This window comes from Ciconia boyciana, chromosome 2, assembly GCF_034638445.1.
Source record: "Ciconia boyciana chromosome 2, ASM3463844v1, whole genome shotgun sequence".
Classification (NCBI taxonomy): Eukaryota; Metazoa; Chordata; class Aves; order Ciconiiformes; family Ciconiidae; genus Ciconia; species Ciconia boyciana.
This window is the reverse complement of record NC_132935.1, coordinates 25,669,694-25,690,723: the sequence shown is the minus strand read 5'-3', so window position 1 is coordinate 25,690,723 and position 21,030 is coordinate 25,669,694. Positions and strand designations below refer to the sequence as shown.

Here is a 21,030-nt window from a genome sequence, read left to right as displayed (position 1 = left end):
GGGTTGCCTTTGGCTCCTGGCACCGTTTGCTGCCTGCCCGAAGCCGGTGGCTGCTGAGCCGGTGCGTGTGACGAGCGTCAGCGTCCCCCGGGCCCGGTGGCTGCTGGCACCACGGGCGGCGGGGCAGGTGGGGCAGGCCCGTCCCTCTCCCTGCCCCTCCCCAGCCTGCGGTGGAAGAGGGAGTGACCTCCAAAATAGATTTCAAGAATATTAGACTTGCAGAGCATGGCCTGGCCTTTCTTTTTGAAAACTGTAAACAGGCTCATGAAGGAAATGGTGTTTGAGCAGAAAATAAAGAGCGAGTCCTGGCTTCCCAGCAGTCTTCGTGGCGGATGGGGCTGTTGGCAGAGCCTCCGGACTCTGCCCTCACCCTGGTAATTGAAAACTGAGGCGTTGTCCCGCAGCTTTGTGCTGTGTTTTGGGGGGTTTATGTCACTTTTTTGGTGTTCTTCCTCATGACCGTTCATTTTTTCCCCTTCAAACTGATTTTAAAAGAATGAAATGGAGGCTTGTTAAGCCTTTTGGTTGCATAACGTGCTGTATCTGAGCCGTAAGCCCGTGGTAATCTGCTCTCCCAGACCATCAGAGGCTTCCCCGGGGGACTGCAGCACGGGCCTACGTGTGGACACATATAATTAATAGAGGAAAGACAGCCCCTGCCAGGAGCTGGACCAGGGCCGTCGGTCTCCAGAAGGGCCCGTGCTCCGTCAGGCTGTTAAGCGAGCAGTTTCAGCACAGCAAGCTCTTGGGGTGCCAGTTTATCTCGATAAGCTAATTTTTCTGCAAATGAAGTGCAGCTGTGTGTTCCACTGGACGAGTGTCATTAGTTTTCGTGGGATGTGTCTGGTATGGACTCATTTTTTTAAAAGAAATGAAATGAGCTGATGACTCTGCTTTATCAAAATGCCAGTAGCTGTTGCATTCTTCTGCCTCATGGTCTTTGTTTATCATGTCGGTATGAAGTCGAATGAACTTCTGAGTGACTTTTAAGAAGAGACGTCAGCTACTGACATGAATTGAGTTTTCAGCAAAAATGATCTTCACCTCCTCATTTCTCAAATGCTTCCTGGTCGTTGTCTGCCTTCATTCAGTTATTGTTGCCAAAAATGGCATATGAAAATCTCTTTCTAGAAAATCTCTTCTGTCTGTTCAAAGTGAGTAAACAAATGCTGCTTGCTGTGATGTAACATGTTGCAATTGCCTCCTTGCAGTTGTCTTCACCAACATGCCATAAAAAGCAGCCTCCATTTATATTATTTGAAATATTGTATTTATCGACAAGTTCTTGAGCAAATTTGCTCATGTATGTTTATCAGAAAACCTTATTTACGCACTTCATGCCTGCCCTATGAAAAGGGGTTTATTCTTGATCAGTGTCTAATTTGAGAAGAACTTAAATACAATATCATTGTGTGACAGAAAACTCCTCTACACTTTCTACTGAAACCACATTACAGGTGCATTCTTCTATCTAGCTGTATAGATGCATATGTTAAGATGTTCCTTTGCGCTGCATTGCTCTCATATGAAATACAGCCCTTGACCACTCTGTTTTCTTAGATGTACATATGCAAGTGTCCTAGTAATGTTGCAAAACTATTCTGTGTTGTCTTGCTGTGGCAGATCTGAATGTCTTGCTGTATGGTCTCCCTAAGCAGAGTCTTTACACCTCCCCTCTTTGTCCTCAGATTGTTTTTAAGCTCCCAGAACCTAGGGAGATGAGCAGGTTTGTGCGAGGTCAGGTCTATTAAGCAGCCAACATCCGTAACAGGCTGATGAAACACCTTTTTGCTTGTTCCATTTCCGAGTGCCGAGTGACCCTTTTACTGAAGCAAACAGAAACAGGAACTAAGAAGCTTTCTAAAGCTATCAGTGTAGCAACCTTTTTTATTGCTTGCAGAGAAAAAACTGTGGTTGGAGTTAAACTTTTGTTATTGATCTGGGGTTAGTCTTGTAAAGTGCAATTGCTTTGGACATATCTGCAATGAAACCTTAAGGTAATTTGTCCATTTGATTGATGGCTATATGGAGCAGATTGTGTGCTGTATTTTTGAAGCAGAACTGTCGGAAATAAGGTGCAGATAATTGGAATACATTCGTGCTTTATCTAGAATAACTCAGGGCTGACAGGTTACTTATGCGTTGTGTCCACTATTTTTGTCAACACTTAACCATGTTAAGTAGTGTAAAGATGCCAGTGCTGAATTAGTTGCTTCTGTAAAATGTTACTTAAAAGGTGTTATTCTGATACTTGAAAACTTTACTGAATTGATAACTTAGAAAACATCTGTTCTTTCTATTCACTCCACAAGGTGCAGGTTTAACAAGGAAATAGGAAAGTTGATCTAACATCCAGAAATAAAATATCACTAGCAGAGATTTTGTGGACTCAATATATATCAGTTTAAATCTCTTTCTTTTACCCTTCTCCCTGGGCAGCCTCCTCTGTATGTCTTGGCCCGCAGCTGAGAGTCTAGTTATCAAGTGTGATACAGAAGTTGGTATCAAATCTAAATCTCTCAGTGCCTGTGTGGGCTGTCACTTGAGTACATTTTATAGTGTGCCCTTGGATTAAAACAGGGTAGGTCTTAGTAGTTCTGATGACACTGAGGAGTAGAATGGGTCACTGGCCACACAAGCTTTCAAGATATGAAACTTCAAAGTAAAAGGACGAGCAAGAGTTGCTTCCCCAAACAGGATCACCCCATAAATCTTTTTGGTAAGTAGGAAAGTAGAAGCAGCATGGATGTGGCTGCTCGACTGTAGCTATTCATAAGTTACAATCCAAGGAAGACTGCTGTCCTAGCACTGGCCTTCTCGGTTGATACCTCCAGGCACGAGTTTGCAGAAGACCATGAGATTGCTTTTTGATGTGTGCTGATACGTGTCAGGTTGAGGTTTGCTTTTCCTACCATGCCACAGAAATATGGTCCTCAAACTGGAGACTTTTATCTGATAAGGGATTTAAGAATAAAGCAGAGTGTTTGGTTTTTGAGTTTGAAGTATGAGAAATTTACCTTTCTTTTTCTTCTTCCCTTTCTCACCTCCCAAGCCAGGTGATGTGTTTTCTTACTCAGTAGCTAAATACACTTGCTAGCTTCTGTTTCTCTATGATATATATATATTAAAAAAAGAAAAAAAGTGCCAACAAGGCAAAAGAAAGCATGCAAGTTAAATAGCACGGTCCTGAAAATATGTGGATTTGGTCTGTTTTGTCTGCTGTGCATTCACGTTGCTCCCTCTCAGGAGGTGGTTTAGGTGTGTAGCCAGATTCCTGGCAGCAGGGCAGTGATCTGTAGGCTATTAGAAGCATATCCGGAAAGTGGAGAAAAAAAGAAATAAAAAGGGAACTTGACAGACCCCTTTCTGGTTTCTGCTTAGTATCTCCCTGTTTTGTGCTGTATTGTAAGCAGTGCTTTAGCAATAATACAGACAAAGCCTAACAAAGAGACTTGCTTGCTGGCAGAAAGTTGCTTAAAATAACTTACTGAGGATAAAGAGGCTGCCCAGGTCAATAATGCTGTGAAATCCTCCATGTGTAACAGCTCCAGGAGGTTTTGTAGGCATATGGATTTTTAAAAGCTTTAGATAGTTGATAAGGCAGTAAAGATTGTAGAGTGCTGCTAACCTTGTATTGATGGTGCTGGGACAGTTTTACGAAGATTCAGAGTTTGGCTATAGAAATACTGAAATATTTGTTCCCTTCAGCAGAATTCTGATTTAAAGTATGAATGCTAGAAAGAAAGGGTTGTTCTTTGTTAACAGATATTTAATACCATTAAGAGTCTTTGTTGTATTTCACTCTTCAGTCAGATCAATGACTGTTAAAAATGCTGTCAAACAACTTACCTGGCTTGCTTTCCTTTAAATCAAGGGAAGCTAATTTATCAAATATAGTGTAATTTATCCCTACCTTCATTATGAATGTAATTCTTTTGGTTCTAGTTTTACATTGCATTATTTTTAAAACATCAGCTGAAGGTAATCAATATGAAGCTTATTTCATCCAGTTTTCATTAAAGGTAGCCACTCATGATAACTGGGAGAGATTATGTTATCAGTTCACTAATCCTTCAATTAAAGCAGCAGATTTCTTGACCATGCTTTAAACCAAAAAATTGTAACGTGCTGTTTGAAGGTGGTCCCTTATGTAATTCCAGTTGAAACTTTTATTTTGAGAAATTCCTCTATGTTCATCTTCGGAGTTGTTTGATCCATGTTCTGCCACATCCACGTGCACCCCTCATAGGGAGAGAGTAGCACAGGGGAAAGGGGCAGGAGCTGGGGTTGTGGTGGGGAGGAAACCCCTGGAGAAAATCACGGGTCAGCCTTTCCACTGCTCGTGGAGTAACTCTTATTTTAGTGTACCTTATACTATGTGGTTTCAGCTTGATGCTTTCTGTGTACGTTTGTGGGGTTTTTTAAGAGCAGATGTAATGTTAGATGGTTCTTAGGAATATGAATGCATGTTAATTGTTACGGTGTGCAGAAGTGTCTTAGAGCAGGTATGGAGGCTCACAGCAGACTGCCTCACCGAGGCTCTGCCTTGTTTTCTCTTGCTGTGCAGTTGATATGAGGTCAGCCAGCTGCAAAACCGTGTGGCGAGAAATTCCTAACGATATAGTTCAAACTCTCTTTTAGTGGTTCTGCTCAGTGTATCCACCTAGTTTCCGAATGCAGCCCTGGGCTGTATTTGTCTTCAGAAGAAATTGTCCCCTTGGTTCCCTTGCAGTGATGCTGCACTGCAAGCCCCAGGGAGCCACCAGGAAAGTCAAAGACGGAGGGAGGGCAGGAGGGAAAATCCTTCCTTCTTGCCTCGGCCCCAGCTGGCTAGGAAGTTGGCTGGTGCTGCAGGCAGGGTGCCATGTCCCCCCCCAGCCCAACCTGTCTGTCGTCTTTGGCTTGCGTTAGGTGATGCACCAGTTCCTTCTCCCTGGTGGAAGGAGGGGAGTCGTGCCTGAAGGGCAGCATACCAGACAGAAGACTGCTCCTGAAGCCACGTAGCCTGTACAAGCCGCCGTATCTCTGATTTCACTCAACTGCTTTTATAGTAGAAGTTATTAGAGTGATGTTTAATCCCATCTGAAGTAAATTCATTTCTTATCTTTGTATGCATCAAAGAGGGTATGAACACCAAGCCTTTGTAGCAAAAATTCAGTTAAGAAAGACGGGATCAGAGTGCCGAATCCAACAACTTAATCTTGTAGACCAGTGAGATGAGTGGGTGTTAGACTAGTTGGCACCTGGAAACAGCAATAAAGTCATCTTTGTTGTCTTACTGTTTGGAGATCTGGAACACAAAGAGGTATCTTACAAGGATGTACCTGGTCTCTCAATGCTTTCTGTGTTTGCTGTCTCTGTCTGAGAAGACTATACCAGTGGAAAGAGTAGCAGTGATACCATTTATCCTTTTGGCTGCATAGATTATGGCTTCCGGCCTAATTTAATCAAGTTTTGGATTTACCAGTGCTTTTCCTGCCAGAGGACAAACTGACCCCCTAGCTCTGTGCTTCCAACCACCACCCAACAAGTTGGAAGTAGTTAACTGGATAAATGAAGTTGTGATCGTTTTCATGGACTGGAGAAAGAAGTCAGCACATGCAGCACATTCTGCTGGCTAATGCAAAGTTCACATTGATCTGCAGTTCAGTTTGCATTTTGCATCATTAGACAGTACCAGTTTTGAGCAGAAAATCTTCTCTGTCAGCACCTGAAGTAGGATAAAGATGATGATTTGGGGGTTTTTGTTTGTTTGTTGGGTTTTTTAAAAATATTTGTTTAAAGGGTGATTCTTTCCTCTCGTGTTGAGTGCACAGCCTGCATATTCTGTTGTAACAAAACTGGGAGTCCTGGTACAAAGGTGTTTCATTTAAGCATACCTAAAGCTTATTTGAGCTTTGATTTCCTTAAGTAAGAATCTAGTGAACCTGGGATATGAATGTGTTACCACCAACATTGATCTCAGTTCTAGAGGATCCAGGATTCCTCTTCATTTAGAGCAGTTTATGACCATCTTCTGAAATAGGTTGCATGTGTTTGTGGGAGGGAGGGAAGTTCCTTCAGCTAATTGCTACGATAGCACATAATTTTAGAAAGATCAAACAGATTTTAGATCTACCACTGGCCATTTTTCCACCTGTGGGGAGCTTTGGTGGGATGTCACCAAGAGTCTGCTGGCTGGAGGTGGCAAACAGAAGTGTCCGCTGAGAGATTTGCGGACCTTGTTGTTCAACGAGTAAGTCTCTGGTGAATAACAGGTTGTGCATTCAAGAATTGGAAATGCTCACTCCTTAAACTGTGAAGTCTGATTCCTCCTCACCTCTGAGAAACTTCAGTTGCCATACATTACCTTTGCTAGTAATATTTAATTGGTGCTTGATGTAACTTTAATAATATAGTTGGTTTATATGTAATTTCCCTGTTTATGTGAAAGGAATGTAATTGATTGAGACAGTTTATTGCGAATTCTTGCTACTAATGGCAAAAATATCTTAAGTTAAATGATTCCACGTTAGTTGATTCTGGGCTCCTCACATGGGGTTATTTTGTTGAAATCCACGGATTGGAAGGGAATCAATATGGGGCTTTTGAAACTGGTAGAGGTTTGCAGTGCTCCCACTACGATTGATTACAGCTGCTTTTGTAGGGCTTTAAAAAGAACAATCTGTATTAAAAACATCATTCATTGGTATGAGCTCGAACAGCTCCAAATAGGTTTCCATGGGGGCTGCCCTGCAATTTGACCATTTCAAGGGATTGCAGTAATCACCAGTGGGCCAGGGCAGCGAGGCAGAGGAAAGGCTATTAGGTGGGGAGTTATTGGCATGCATGCCAAAGAGGTTACCCTGGCAGCTTTAATCATTCATCCACATTCTCAAGAGGAGGGAGGAAAATATAAGTGTTAGTTCTTCTGATTGATTAGGAAAAAGGATCAGTAAAGCATGAAAGGAGAGGGGAGATGTGCGTGGAAGAGCCAGTGCGCGTTAGATTTAAAAGCACTGACTGGGGCAGGTACGTGTAGTTATGACCTATGTACCAAAAGCTACCTGCTTCTCCCGTTCCTGTCAGACTTGTGACTGGTGGTTCAAAGACAGGCTAACCTCTTCATTCAGCATTTTCAAAGGAGCACATTTAGCTTCTTGGTCACGGCTGTGCCTTAAATTTAACCTGTCTGCACATGGGCTGATGTGTCCTTAAAAAAATGATTAGCATTTTGAGCTGTGACAACGATTTGCATGGTGGTTTTGATCCTATTTTTGGTGAAACTGATGGGTGCTTTATGGAAAACGTGCAGAAAATTGCTATGCTAATTGAGATAAATCAATCCGTGATGCACATTGCTGGCTGCTGGCTTCTGATGCTGTTTCGCCTGCACATTGCCCTTTAGTATTTCAGTCTGGAGTAGCGCTTCGGAAGCTGATTCAGCTGTAGCTCTTCTAAAATAGTTTCCCTGTTGTATCATGCCTACGTCAAAGGCAGAGTTGAAGAATAAACTGTTCTTTGCACCGATTGATGGCTTGGCATGAAACTGAAAGGGCTTTGAATCTTTTAATTTTGGGATTCCCAGAGAAACTTTGGTATTAAACTTCTACTTTTATGTGGGAAACAAGAATTGCTGTGTACTGTACCTTGACTGTTAAGCAGTCTTGAGGTTTTCAAGGTAAAGGAGACAACTAAACTGCAGTGTTCAATTCTGGGTTTCAGGTACAAGGAAAGACCTGTTGGTGCGGAGTCAGGAAATGTGATACAATGTCAAATCAGGGGATTCACATAAACAGCACAGCAGTACTGTTTGCTTGGGTTGGTGTATCAGATTTGCCCTGTCCCTCTATCATTTCTAAGTAACCATTTTTAAGTTAGAGTAAGTTTATGTGGTCATTGGATTAGGAAGGTCCCTTGGTCCTAACCTGTAGCTTGTGTGGAGATGATCTGACTATGCAGCTCCTCAGCGGTAGGTCTGGGGAAGGACCAACAGGGCTGGTCCTCTCTCGAGCTTGGGCTTATGGCATGAACTGCTGTAGAACTGCAGGAAACTTTCATTGCTGGAGAAAGAAAATAAAATGCTGCAGTTTCATATTCTGTGATCCAGGTAGCTTTTACTTGCTGAGTTGTGATATGAGGCTGTGGGACTTCTTCTGAGGAGACTCTGCCCAGGTGAAGAACTGCTCTTCACTGGGGTATAGCAGTGACAGACATCCACAGAGGTAAAGGTTTGTTGTTCCAGAAAATTCTGCATAACTGAATGAAGATGTAGGTATCTTCTTGCAGGGTAGATGATGAAGGCATCTTTTGTAGGCGCAGACCTAACTATGGTCTCGCTCACCTAGCAGTCCTTTAATACTACTTCACATGGGCTTGAGCCTAGTTGGATAGCCTAGGAGGGCTGTTGGGTAACTGATGAGGATCTCTTTTTGTTAATTTACTAAATATCTGTTGCAGCTGGAGAGCATGGAGCAAGTTGATTGATCTGTCCTTCATCATGAATCGTGCTGTCGGTACTCATGCGTAAGGATAGAAAGCTCTGCCTGATCTTGCTGCCGTGCTTGCTCGCCTCCCTCCTGCATCTTCATACAGCAACCTCTGTCCCACCCTGGGCAACTCAGTTTCTGGATAAGGGATTAGATTAATAGACTAAAGTTTGGTCTTTGTGCGCATCTGGTAGATAAATGATGCACAAGTGGAAATCGGACTCTGTGAAAAGAAGTGGAAAGATAGAAGCTTTTTCCATTGGAATTTACCTCAAACAGGTCAGAACTTTAGAGGACATTTGTCTTTCTCCTCAAAGCAGGACAAGACTCAGCTCTAAAGCTGTAAGCAGGCCAAAGACCCACTACACAGATCTGTGAGCCTTTATAATGGGAAGAAAAACATTTTCAACTAAGCTTGAACAAGTTTTCCTGTTACTGTTTTAAGTTCTGTTATCATATAACGTACCATACGGCATGTAATTACACATCAGGGAATATTTCTAAAGGCACAGATGACTGTTAGAAAACAGGCACACAAGTTTATATGACTTCATGAAGAGTGTGAACTTAAATCTATCAACTGCAGCACAGTTATTTCTTTGGTGCATGGCCGTAAGTGAACAGTAGCTGATGTGGTGGTGGTGGCTTGTTGGTGTCTCCTTAACCCGGGGGGCTCTTTGCCTTGGAGCATTTCCCTGTGAGCACCATGGATGTGGTGTATTTTCTTTAGCGGGAGCCATGACATAGACTGCTGAAATGCCTGATGCTGGCAAGAGTTGTTTTATTACTGCCATCCCTGTCAAATACGCCTCTGTTTTGGTAATTAGTCTGGCGTAACAGACTGTGCGCTTCTTAAAAGCCAGCATATTTTGACTCTTGGCTCTGACATGAGGCAATCTCTGTAAATCAGCTCTTTTGGTAGACTCCTCTATTGTTGAATGCTAGCGGTAGTAGAAGCAGTCTGCAGTACTTGTGTTTATTTTGGGCTCTCCGCCTTTCCTCGGCAGCCACGAGCGGTCAAACCCTTTCTTTATCTGTCGTGAGAGATTGGAGGCCTAAAGCTATAGTTTTGTGCAGCATCAGGAAGTTCTTCTGCATGAGGTACAAGGAGCGTGAATAATCTTTCTGGCATGTGCTCCAGCCGCAGTAGCGGCTCTGCGCTGCACCAGACAGGGTCTCAGCCTGCTGCGCTGCTGCCGGCACTGGCACTGTCCCCATGGGCAAACACCCGACTTACAACTAGTAGGGACACCCATACAAAGCCGATTTACTCTTGCAGCCTTACCTGAAGAAGGGAGGCAAACGTTCTCTAAGATTTTAAAATACTTTTGGAAACAAGTTCTCCACAATGAGTCACAGCAATCAAAGCTTGTTATTTAATTGGCCAAAGCCAGCGGTGGGGGAGGAGGTGGCTTTTGCAAATTTGGTCCAGGCAGTTCCCATCGCGAGGCTGGTTTTCACATTGGGCACATAGATGAGCAGGAGGACTGGCATGGGAAGGCAGCAGCCTTGGGGAGTGCTTGGAGAGTTTAAGCCATTCCAAGGTAAAACTGGGAGATGGTAACTGTGTCAAAATGGTTCAGGGGAAATGAGCAATGCAGACGTTGGCTTCTGTATTAAACCCTTGCTCTCAAACTTGCAAAATTCAGTCTGGGGCTTGTCGTTATGGAAAGAATATTTTTGCTGCGATCACAGTTACCCAGACCATGGTGTAGAGCAGCTTTACTGCGGCCAGTAGCCACTCCGCTAACATCACTGTTGTGCAGGCAGTGTGGTTTCTCCAAGGAAGAAAATGGGGAGTCCTTAGAGTGTTGTGCTTGCATTACGTCACTAATTATTAGTGTCTTATTTCTGAAAAAATCCCACAACTGCCCACCACCGTGCCTCCCACCACAGGTTCTGCCGAAGGCCCCACCACAGCTGGCACAGTGCAATGAAGTGGGGTTTGCTGGGAAGAGTTTGGCCTGTGAGTCCTTAAAAGTGGCCACCACCACCCTGAAAAGAAATAGTGGGGACTAATTCTTTCCTTCCCTTTTCTTCTGTGCCCAGTGTAGGTCATATCAGTGAAAGGAAAGAAAGGCATCTGTAATAAGACAATTAGTGGTAAATATGCCTCATAACATAAAATCCTACTTGAAAATTACGTGTTTGTAGCAGGGTACATGCAGGCAGTGTAAGGATGTGCAGGCTGAAGGAGGTCGATGAGCACTGCCAGAGCCAGCAGATGCTTACCTCTGGGAACCAGTAACACAAGGGGAAATGGAAGGTGGATGCTCTTCTGGTTAGCATGTTTCTCTGGGAAAACCTAGTGCTTTGAGGTGTAAATCTGATTTTCAGGTTTTGTGCTTTATAGAGTTTTTTTATCTAAAATCATGACTCTCATTCCTGGACAAGGTTAATGAGGTTTTAAGGGGACAGTGTCACCGGTGACATAGCTTTCCTGGTGTGATGAGGGAAGGCAAAGAAATGGCAAACAATGATAGCAGGACGCCTGCTGGCTTCGGGGTCGGCAATGCTGAGGTCCATTAGGACTAACTCCTGTTGGGTGGCAGATCATAGTTCCTTTTTCAGGAAGCCTAGGGGGAAATATAGCTTCTCCTTTACACAGCTGCCTTTTCTCCTGCCTTCAATGGGAGTCTCTGCAGTGGCCCTTGGGCTTCAAATGAATGTATTCAGGTAGTTAGCTTTCCAAAAATGGAGTGTATATGAAGAATACATCACTTCAGTGAATTCAGACTCACCAGCTGAACATGCTTTTATACAAGCACTAATAGAACAGCACTATCTGTTAATAGAAGAGGAAAATCTGTTTTCTTTCTCCTTCTTATGTGTAAGATTTCCACCTAATCAACAGCTGTAATGCTTGCAAATTTTCAGAGCCTTCTGGCTTAGATATTTGGGATATAACATCACTTTTAAAATATTAGTCTCTGGTTCTGTGCATACTAAATGGGTTACCTCTAAAAGACTTCCATCTGGGGAAGAAGGGAGGCAATGTACCATTAATAACCCAGCTGCAAACCTCAAATTCTCTGTCCCATACATATACCCAAAAAGGCAGAGAACAGAAATTTGAGTGCATCTGTAAGTAATAAAATGTTTCCTTCCATATGTCAGTTACTCATCGCTCTTCCGTCCGAGTTTCAGCCACGACAGCTATGGTAGACATTACTTCTTCACTGCTCCTCACACCAGCTTTCTTGGCTTCGTCCACACAGCATAAATGTCTTTAATGTCTTACTCCTAAATCATCCCCACGTAATGGGAAGACTGACTGTGACAGCAGCACTGGAAAAGGGAATGGCTATTGCAGGGCACTTGATACTTTTTTTTTTTTTAAATGAAGCATGCCATCCTTTCCTCCTGTTGACTGAAGATTGTTTTCAAGTTTTTGCCGTTGTGATTTTGATGAATGATTTATGCCTTTCATGAGATGATGAGTCAGAAAAAGGGTTTTTTTGCTTTGTTTCCTCTCTCATTTAGTGTCAGAATGAGAGCTTTTTTTATTAAATATATCCTGGATGATCTAAATTTATTAAATTACAAATCATTAAAAATGTAAGCTTGAGTAAAATAAAGACTTTGAGATTTCAAATTCAACATATAACTGGTATGGGAATATCTTTTATCTGGTACTTAATGGGTGCTAATCTACACTACATCCATGAGATTTAGATTTATGCCAGTGTAGTCAATAACCAGACAGGAATCAGTGATCATTGGCATGTAGCATGTGAAGTATTTAGGTCACAGGATTTTGCAGCATTATGTTCCTGGAATAAAAATGTAAGTGGGATAACAATGATGGGCAAGAACGCAATCTCTGTCAAGAGGTAACGAGCAGTTTTTGTGGCTTCAGGGCCAGATTAAAGGACTGATAACAGAGACATCCTTGCCTGGTGTTCCTGCCGTTTTAATAGATCTGAAAATAAGGCTGTTACATAAAAGTGACGTGAGGGCCCTCATTTCAATTGTTAGCCATAGGAAATAGTCCCTTAAATATTTGGCCTTCATAATAACTAAAAATAGATTTATGGAGTTAGAATTTGCAAACTTTTTTTATTTTTCCTCCTAAGCATATTAAAGTGCTAGTACAGACCTTTCTCTGTCCAAGCTTACTGACAACAGACTTGTTTTTCCAATTTATCTTTTGTGAACACCCTGGAAGTAGTCCACGGGCCCCCATGGATTCCCAGCTGACAAGCGAGAAAACATTTCTAGAGCAAATATTAAATCGAATTTATTTTTACATAGCATAAAATTACAAAGCATAGCTTCACTGCTTGATACTCACTTAAGCACCATGAAGTATTCTTTTATTTTCATCAACCGTCTTTCATTTTTCTGAGCTTAATCTTCACAGAATTATTTTTAACGGCTATGCATTTTTTGTTAACTGTTGGGCTTTTCTTTTTATTCTTAACCTTAAGGCAGTTTTTCATTCCAGTGGAACTAAGGCAGCTACGTGCTTCTGAGCAACTGGGAAAAGAGGTGCAAGCTGTGGGTGTAGACAGGGTGCCCCTACCCCAAGTCTACTAGCCAGCCTGCAAAGAGAGTCTGTTTGGGGACAGCCCAGCACATTTGTCTGTGCAAATGCCTGGGATTTTTAAGCCAGGGTATGGTTCTTTGTGCCTTTGGTTTGAGAGCGTGCTTGTGTCCTGCCCAAGTTCCGCTACAGAAGAATCGTTCGTACTGGAAGCGAGCTGAAGCAAGGGGTTCTGGCCAGAGAAGCTGCAGAGCATCTTCCTCAGTTGGAGCTTGATGTCTGATCTGAATGCATTAGGGGTTCACTGTACCATATATTTCTCCTTATAGTAAATACTGTACTGGAGCTATAAGACTGTGGGGAATAGCTTTCTCATTCTAATGGAGTTGTGCCATCCACAATACTAGGTATTAAATAATGTTTCACATTGTATCCTTTGCATCCCCAGAATAAAATACAATGGATGCTCGAAGTGCTGGTGAAAACTATCCAGGCTTTTCTTCCATTTCTGTCCCTCTGTTTTCAGCTGGTTTAAATCTTGAGAACATCTCAGCATAGCTAGAAATGAAAGCTTCTGGCAGCTGAAAAGCTGTAATTCATCGAAAGAAAGGGAGTGAATATGATGGTGGGGAGCCTGGCTGACCAGGCACTTGCAGCTTGGGCTGGATTGGGTTAGCTGCTCAGCTGTCTTACAAAAACCAAATCTTTAGGAGAAGTGTCAGGGATCATTTCTGTATTCTCTGACTCCTGTGAGGCTAGTAAGAGCAAAAAAGCAGGGTTGTTTGTTTTGGAGGGGGGCGTAGTTTTGGGGTTTTGTTTGTTTTTTGAGTTCTGCTAAGCTTGCTTCTGATAGACAGAAGTGGGAAATAGCCTAGGGAATAAATTGATTGGTAAGTTCATATTTTTATCCAACACTAAAAATTCTGGGCACGGATGTGTGATGCTTCTGTTCTCATGCAGACTAATTTTCATTCACTAACATTTGCAAACTCGGGCTGTTTCTCAGCTGTTGCCAAATGCTATTGGCAATTCCCATTGTTAGGAAAATTCTCCAGATAGGTCTTCAAATTTTTTTCCCAGCATGGCGTTGGGTAATATTTACTACCTCTGATACCTTTTGAATATTGTATGCCTTTTCTATACTCGTGGGCAGCCACCTGCATTAAATATGTTTTGTTTTTTCCTGCCTGATATTGAGGAGTGGGCTGTTTTGTACCACGATTGTGGCTGAAAGTAAAATGGGGTGAAGTGGCTTGGTCTGTTGTGGCAGCCTGATCAACAGCAGGATATTTGTCCCGTGACAGGGAGTTGTTTTCCTATACGGAAACAGTCTCAGCTGTGTCTTAATTACAATACCACCTATACACCTACCGAGGTACTTCAGGCCTTCCTTTGGAGACATCTTTTAAAGGAATTAAGTCATTTGATGGTGACCAGACATCGTCTTGAATTTCTGCTTTGGACTGCAGCCAGTTCCAGGCAGACCATGTGAACTAGCAGCAGCAGATGAGAGCAGGCCTTTTGTAAACCTATCTTAAAAACAGGGCTTTTTTTCCCCAACATATCCCACAGGTAAAAGCTGCCACAGCAAGTGTAGACGTTGACCGAGTATCATGTTGTTTTTCTTTTCCTCTGTAGAAGAAAAACAGGGTAACACTTTTTTAGTTCAGAGCTGTTCAGCGAAGTGTTAGGTACCCCCAGTGCAAAGGTCTTTTACTCTGAAATACTCTAATAATACTCAGGATGGCCTTTCTGCTTTCCATGAGGAATCATTTTTTATTGTAGATCAAATTGAAGAGCAGTTTTCTGCTGTGAAGAAGCGTAGAACAGGAATCTGTTGCCAAAAACCTCCTAAAAAAAAAAAAAAAAGTCACAAATGTCTTCAACAGTATTTTTTAGACTTCTGGGAAAAAATTTACATCGGAAGGTCAGAGGTGGGTCTTTGCATACAGGAGTTACCCCTTTCACAGTTTGGTACCCCTTTAGGAAAGCTACAGTGAATGTTGGGTAGAATAAAATGGGCGACCAATGCCACGCAGTAAAAAGTAAGGTGGAAACCCTTGGGACTCAGAGCAGCAGGTTTGGGCGCTTATATGAGATACAGAACAGATGCATTTTGGTATAGCATTTTGGTATTTGGCTTTTTGACTTAAAACTCCATTTGCAACTGTCATACTTTTTTCAACAAGTCATGGCAAAAAGGCTGGTAAAAGTAATAGTAGGAAAAGCGGCAGGTACCTTCTCAGTCATCACAGATACATGGGTCCCATAAGGAAGTTTATGCTCTGTTGAGAAAGCGCAAGCTGCTGTGGAGGAAGACAATTTCTAGTCTTTCAAAGCTGGAATTGTCAATCTAAAAGGATGACTGATACCTTGTTCTATTATCAGCTTATTTTAGCAGAATGTCTTTTTAGTGGGGAAATACTTGCAGATATAAAAATGTGCTGAAAGTCCCAATAAGCCAACTTTTTAGACTGTTGAAGCTACAGCTAAATTTTAAGAGACATGTGTTAATTTAGGAATTGGAGCATCTTGCCTGACCAGAATTTTCGAGACGTGCTGTCCGATCTGGCTGGAAATGTCATAATCCTTAATCAACAGCACTGTCTTGGAAACATTTGTATTCTGTAGTCTCAGCTGTTTGTTCTAACTTGTAAAGAGTTTCGTGAGGTTTGGCTCGATATACCTCCGAGATGGTTTTTGATTCATGCTCTTGTTGCTTCCCATTTGAGATCAAATGACAGACTTCACATGACAGTCTATAGATTTCTATATTTGAGATCTTGACAGAGGGCTTCAATCCTGGGATTTGCTTCTTTCTTGTTACAGAAGCTCTGCAGAGTATATTGCAAATCCTATTTATTTATTCATGCATTTAATGAAATGAAGTGTGATTTGAAGGGGGCTTGCTTCCTAAAGATTGGGTGGTTTCTTAGTTTTCATTGTGCAGCCTTGGATTTTTTTTTCATGCTACAATTTTACAAATTTCTTTAACATCTTAGATTAATGCATTGCATAAACTGAAAGTATAAGCTGTTCAGTGTGCCATCATCAACTTCAGAAATAGAAGCGAAGATTAAGAGACTGTTACGCTAGAGAACTGTTATCTTTTTAACCATTCCCTCTTATCTGTTTTCCAGAGAGCAGATTTGACCTCTGATAAAGATTTATACCTTGACAACAGCTCTGTTGAAGAAGCATCAGGCGTCTATCCAATTGATGATGATGATTATTCTTCTGGGTCAGGTTCAGGTGAGACAACATGTCACAATTTGATTTTAAAAGTGTAAGAAGTAATACAATTATTTGAGGAAAAGCTGTGCAGTTTTCCTTTATAAGCTGGAGATTATACTTTCAGTGAGTATCATGAGTGCTTGGTGCTCTATTTACAGAGCACTGAGCACCCCTGAGGGCTGGGTTTTAAATATTAACTTTCTGGTCTTTTCTCTTACTCCTTGGTTGCATCATTTCACTGCGTTATTTTCTCTCTGCCGTCTCTCTGCTTTCCCTCTGGTTTCTGTGTAGATCTCTCTGGAGTTTAGAAATAAGGATTAGAGAAGGCTTAGTTCTCCCATGGCATAATGCTAATTTAGCAGTCTGTAAGAAAACATAGCAGCAGCAATCTTGTTTTCTCTTATATGCATTCAGGTTCATGTAAACATGGTGTCCATTCCTTTTTTTTTGTTGTTCTTTTAAATTTAGAAGTCTAGATACTGCCAAAAACATGACAGTTTTCTCTGAGGTAATTACATCCATGTAGTGAATAAAGAAACTTTTAAACATAACATTCTGAGTTCTCAGACTTAAACACTCATTAGAGGCATGTAGCTAGCTCATCATTTTTAAAAAAACTGTCAGTCAAACCTCATTAATCATTTCTCTTAGAAAGCCTCTTTGTGGAGTATCTTCTAGACTAGCTGGGAGGCTCCAGCCATAAAAAGTTAAGCGCAGGCTTTTATAGTAGTTCTGGAAGAGAAATTTCCTTATTGTTGTGAGTATTTGCTGAGCTGTTGTGGAAATCCCTTTTATTTTCCAAGTGTGTTACTTATTTGTTTGTTATTGCACTTTTTGTAATCTGTCTTTTGATGTTTATACATACTTGTGGATTTTTAAAGGATGAGCCACTCTTGTAGCACCTTGTCTTTGTTACCTTGTAAGCCACAGCTGAGATTTTTCAGATGGATTTTTGTTTTTTTCTTTCTTTTGGTGATTCAAAGATATGTTAAAATGAAGTCTGCAGAGGTCTGATTGTGCTGCCAGGCAAATGCAGGCCCATCGTCTTTGGCACCTGGGTGATACCTTGCATTTTGGGAGTGCTCCACAGGGGCAATTTGACTTTCCAGTGTGATCAGAGGCTTAATTGGACTTCCTTGCTGTAGACTTCTTTGAGGGGTAATTTAATATATAATTTGAAAAAAAAATATTAAATTAACAAGTCAGTGATTTCATCCAGTTCCCAGGACTGTCTAAGGAAAATTCTGATCTCCAGGAAAATTGACCTTTCAGTCAGCATCCCATTCTGTTATGTCTTCAGATGCTGGTGACTTTGCAAGCTTCAGGAAAGGAGACAGGTTGACAATAAATAATGGTATGGAGAATGGTCTGTTTGGGTTTTTTTTTCATCCCTCTGTGGAGTGTGGCTGTTTCTAATATGGATGATTCAAAATGCAGCCCTACTTTTGAAGTGGGAAGGGCTATACAAGAACTGGCTTCAGATTTTATTAACCCATCTCAGTGGTAAAAGCCAGAAGGACAGAAACTACCTCTAGACTTCACCAACAGTAACACCTTGGCTTTCTCTTCTCTCTTTTCCTGTGCTCAGCCTTGAGCCATGGGTGGAAGATGTATAACATGCACTCTTGCTACCTCTGGCAATCTCTGTTTCTTTCCTACAAGAAAACAGGAAAAGTCTCATTATAGACTGAGACTAGCTGGATGCCCCTCCAGAGAGCTCATGTGACAGTACCAAAATCTAATACTTTTGAACAAAGGAAGAACTCTAAGTTCGAATAATCTTCTGTGCAACCTGTGGCCCTAGTTTTATTCACTTAAGAAAAAATCTCAACGGGGAAGCAAATTAGCATCCCCTCCACCCTACTCATCCTATACTTACTGCTATCTCCGTTTTATGAAGTAGAAAGTGTCCTGCAGATGTACCAATGATCAATTTTCCTCATATTATGTTGAATGGGTCTCTCTTTACTTGATACTCAGTGATGTAGTGTTCTTAGCAGGAAGAGCCTTCCCACTCAAGAGTGGTTTTCTTGCTATGTAATTCCACTCCAAGCAAACAGATCCAAGATGACAACATGCTGACTCCTTTCCTTGGTATGAAAATTGTTAGCTGCCACCAGGCCTATGGAGATAAACAGGAATTGTCAGCACCACCGTTAATGCCCTTGCAGGTCTGCAAGCAGCATGAACATGGACAAATGTCACTGTAAGCATGACACATTTCAAACTAGAAATTGGCTGAGGGCTTTTTGTAAGGAGAAAAAAAGGTGATAGTGTTCTGCTTTTTTTCTTTTCTTCCCTTTCATAGCCTCTTTAGTCTCCATGTACGTTCAGCTACTGTTGTGTATTTGCCCGAGTGTTCAGTCCAAATCCATTGGTCAACAGTTTCTGAAGGAGCCATGCCTGCTTCCTGATTGTCCTATATCAACAGCAGAAAGTCCACAGTGCTTTCATTAGTCCATTGTTTCCTTCTTGCAGTCTTCATCTGAGGAGCTGCCTCAGTCTGTCATCACTCTTTTTAGTGGTGGTGTTTGTATATAGCATAATAATAAAAGAGTAAAAATAGTTTTCCTGCCTATATACAACTTGAAATGCTTTTATAACTACTGTTACTTTTTCCTCTGGCATAAAAGATCTTAACTGAGCCTTGGTCTTACAGGTACCTGGAAGTAGCTGCTAAGCAGCATGACTACCCTTATGTTAAGGAAAGGTACCATCTCTGTCAGATTTATCTACAAGTTCTTTGGAAAACTATCTGTCTGGTTCTTGTGTCTTCTCTTAAGTTAACTCATGATAGACACGTTTCACAATATATAGATCAGAATCTCATGCAAATTTTTCCTTCCCCTTCTTCTCTTCCCCAACTTAATATTTCTCAGTCAATACCAGCTCGAGTTGAGAAGGTTAGCTCAGGATGAACTAGGTCTAGACTGACATTGTGACTGGGAACTGTTCTTGAAGGAAAGTTATGGTGGTGGGGTTGGAGCTTCTCCAAGAAACACAAGAGCAGATCTGCTTTGGCTCTTGACCTAAGGTGAAGCCAAAGTTACGCTGCGGGTCAGGGAGGCAGTGTAGGAGTCCAGTGGCAGTGTGGCGTGGGGCTGGGTGAGGGGTGGTGGCTGGGCCGGGGGCCATGGTTCTGGGGGTGGAGGCACGGGCGCTCTCCCAGGTGCTGAACAGGAGCTGGCACGGGGGCCATGGCCGGCGCTGGATGCTCGGGGCCCTGGCGGCGTGGCAGTGTGCCCAGCAGGCACTCCAGGTGGGGCGACACACCCTCTCCTGGTGTGCTTCCCCTCTCATGGTGCAGGCAACACAGCAACTATTCATTTTCCATTTCCTAAAGTCCCACTCATAAGTGCCTTTCAGATTGGCTTGGAGCAAGAGCTTCTTCTGTCCACCTGCTACACCAGCCCTAGGCATGCTTCATGACATTGACTGCCTGGCTCTCCAGGTTCTTTAACATAAAAACCTACTGTGATACTGTTTGAAAGTGTGTTTTTGTTGTGCTGGACAGAATCTTATACTTCAGTATAGTTAGGACTCTTCCTTTTATTCTTCAAGTTTTGTTGGAGTTTTTTTTCCCTCATCAGGTGAGAATTATCAGAGACACGACATCCTTACACTGTCTCCATTTATTTCAGCTGCAGTTCCCTGATAGGGCACTAGTATTATGTTTACAGTGTCATCTCTGGTTGCCTAACACTATGTTGATTAAGGGTTGCATTGGGGACTTTTCATGTGAATAGGGGTGAGATAAGCCAGCTAAAAATGTATCATTCTGGTATGTGTCACATTGATGATAGAGATGGAAGGTGTGAAAGAAATGGTGGGTATGTGTGTGCCCACCTTATGACAAGTTTGCTTGCGGTGGTAGTACTCCCAGAGTGTGATGTGCAACAGCAAACAAACATGATGCCAAAAGATAGAGTGAAATGATTGGAATTTTTTGGTAGGAAGAGTTAATCACTGGGTGCTTTGCAAGTAAGAGTGCTAACTACCGTGGGCTTTTTGTAGTATACAATAATTTAAGCTGGCGCAGTCTTGATTTCCTGACAAGTTTCCTCAAGCACCAAGAGTGTGAAAGAGCATTTGCGTTCCTGTCACCCAAGGGGCAGCTAATAGACACGTCACTGAGGGCTATGTTAGATATTTCCAATACTGCAGCACAATTTAGAGCTATTTTGACCACTATGAAGATAGCAGTTGGGCATCCTGAAGAAGTTGCAGTGGATAAAAGACGGTGTGTGATGATTGAGAGCCCTCAACTCTTTACCACAGAGATGGCCATGGGTTTAATTACTGCAGGGTTTTTGTGGTGCCCTCACTAAGAGGGCAGTATCTATTTGTAGAGATACTCAAGGCAGTTAATACCCAGCACCATCACCCAAGCTGGCCAAATCCAGAAACCTTCTAAAGAGACAGTGATCTTTTCAAGAGGAAGAAGTAAGCTCTTATACGCCAACCATTTCGCAGTATTCCTCTTAACAACCTAGTTGGAAGTTATGCTCGTGCCACTCTGTAGGTTTTTTCTTTCCAATCCTATTTGGATTCAGGAAGGGGGGTGATTCTCTTTTTTTTTTGTTGTTTTTGTTTTAACCTTTTAGGGAACATGATACTATGTAAAATGCTATTGCTATGTTCTGAAGAGTATTAAAGAGGGTTTTTTGATCCCTCAGTCCTATTTATGGGTAATTCTGAGAATACTACTGTCTGTTTAGCAAGGGAAATGCCTTCCCCTTCTTTAGACCTACTCCATACCAAGCAGAGACCTGTCTAGATAAAGCTAGTTAGAAAGCAGGAACCATGGGGATGTGTCTGAGCTGGTACCTGAGTCAGGCATAA

At 42.1% G+C, this 21,030-nt stretch overlaps 1 protein-coding gene across 1 annotated transcript in view; it reads left to right on the top strand.

The window, feature by feature from the left end:
- SDC2 (syndecan 2) overlaps positions 1-21,030 on the top strand; it is a 62,184-nt gene that overhangs the window by 34,296 nt on the left and 6,858 nt on the right. Inside the window, exon 2 of the mRNA XM_072852139.1 lies at positions 16,095-16,206. Coding sequence (XP_072708240.1) covers positions 16,095-16,206 — 112 coding nt within the window. The remainder of the gene's footprint in view (positions 1-16,094; positions 16,207-21,030) is intronic.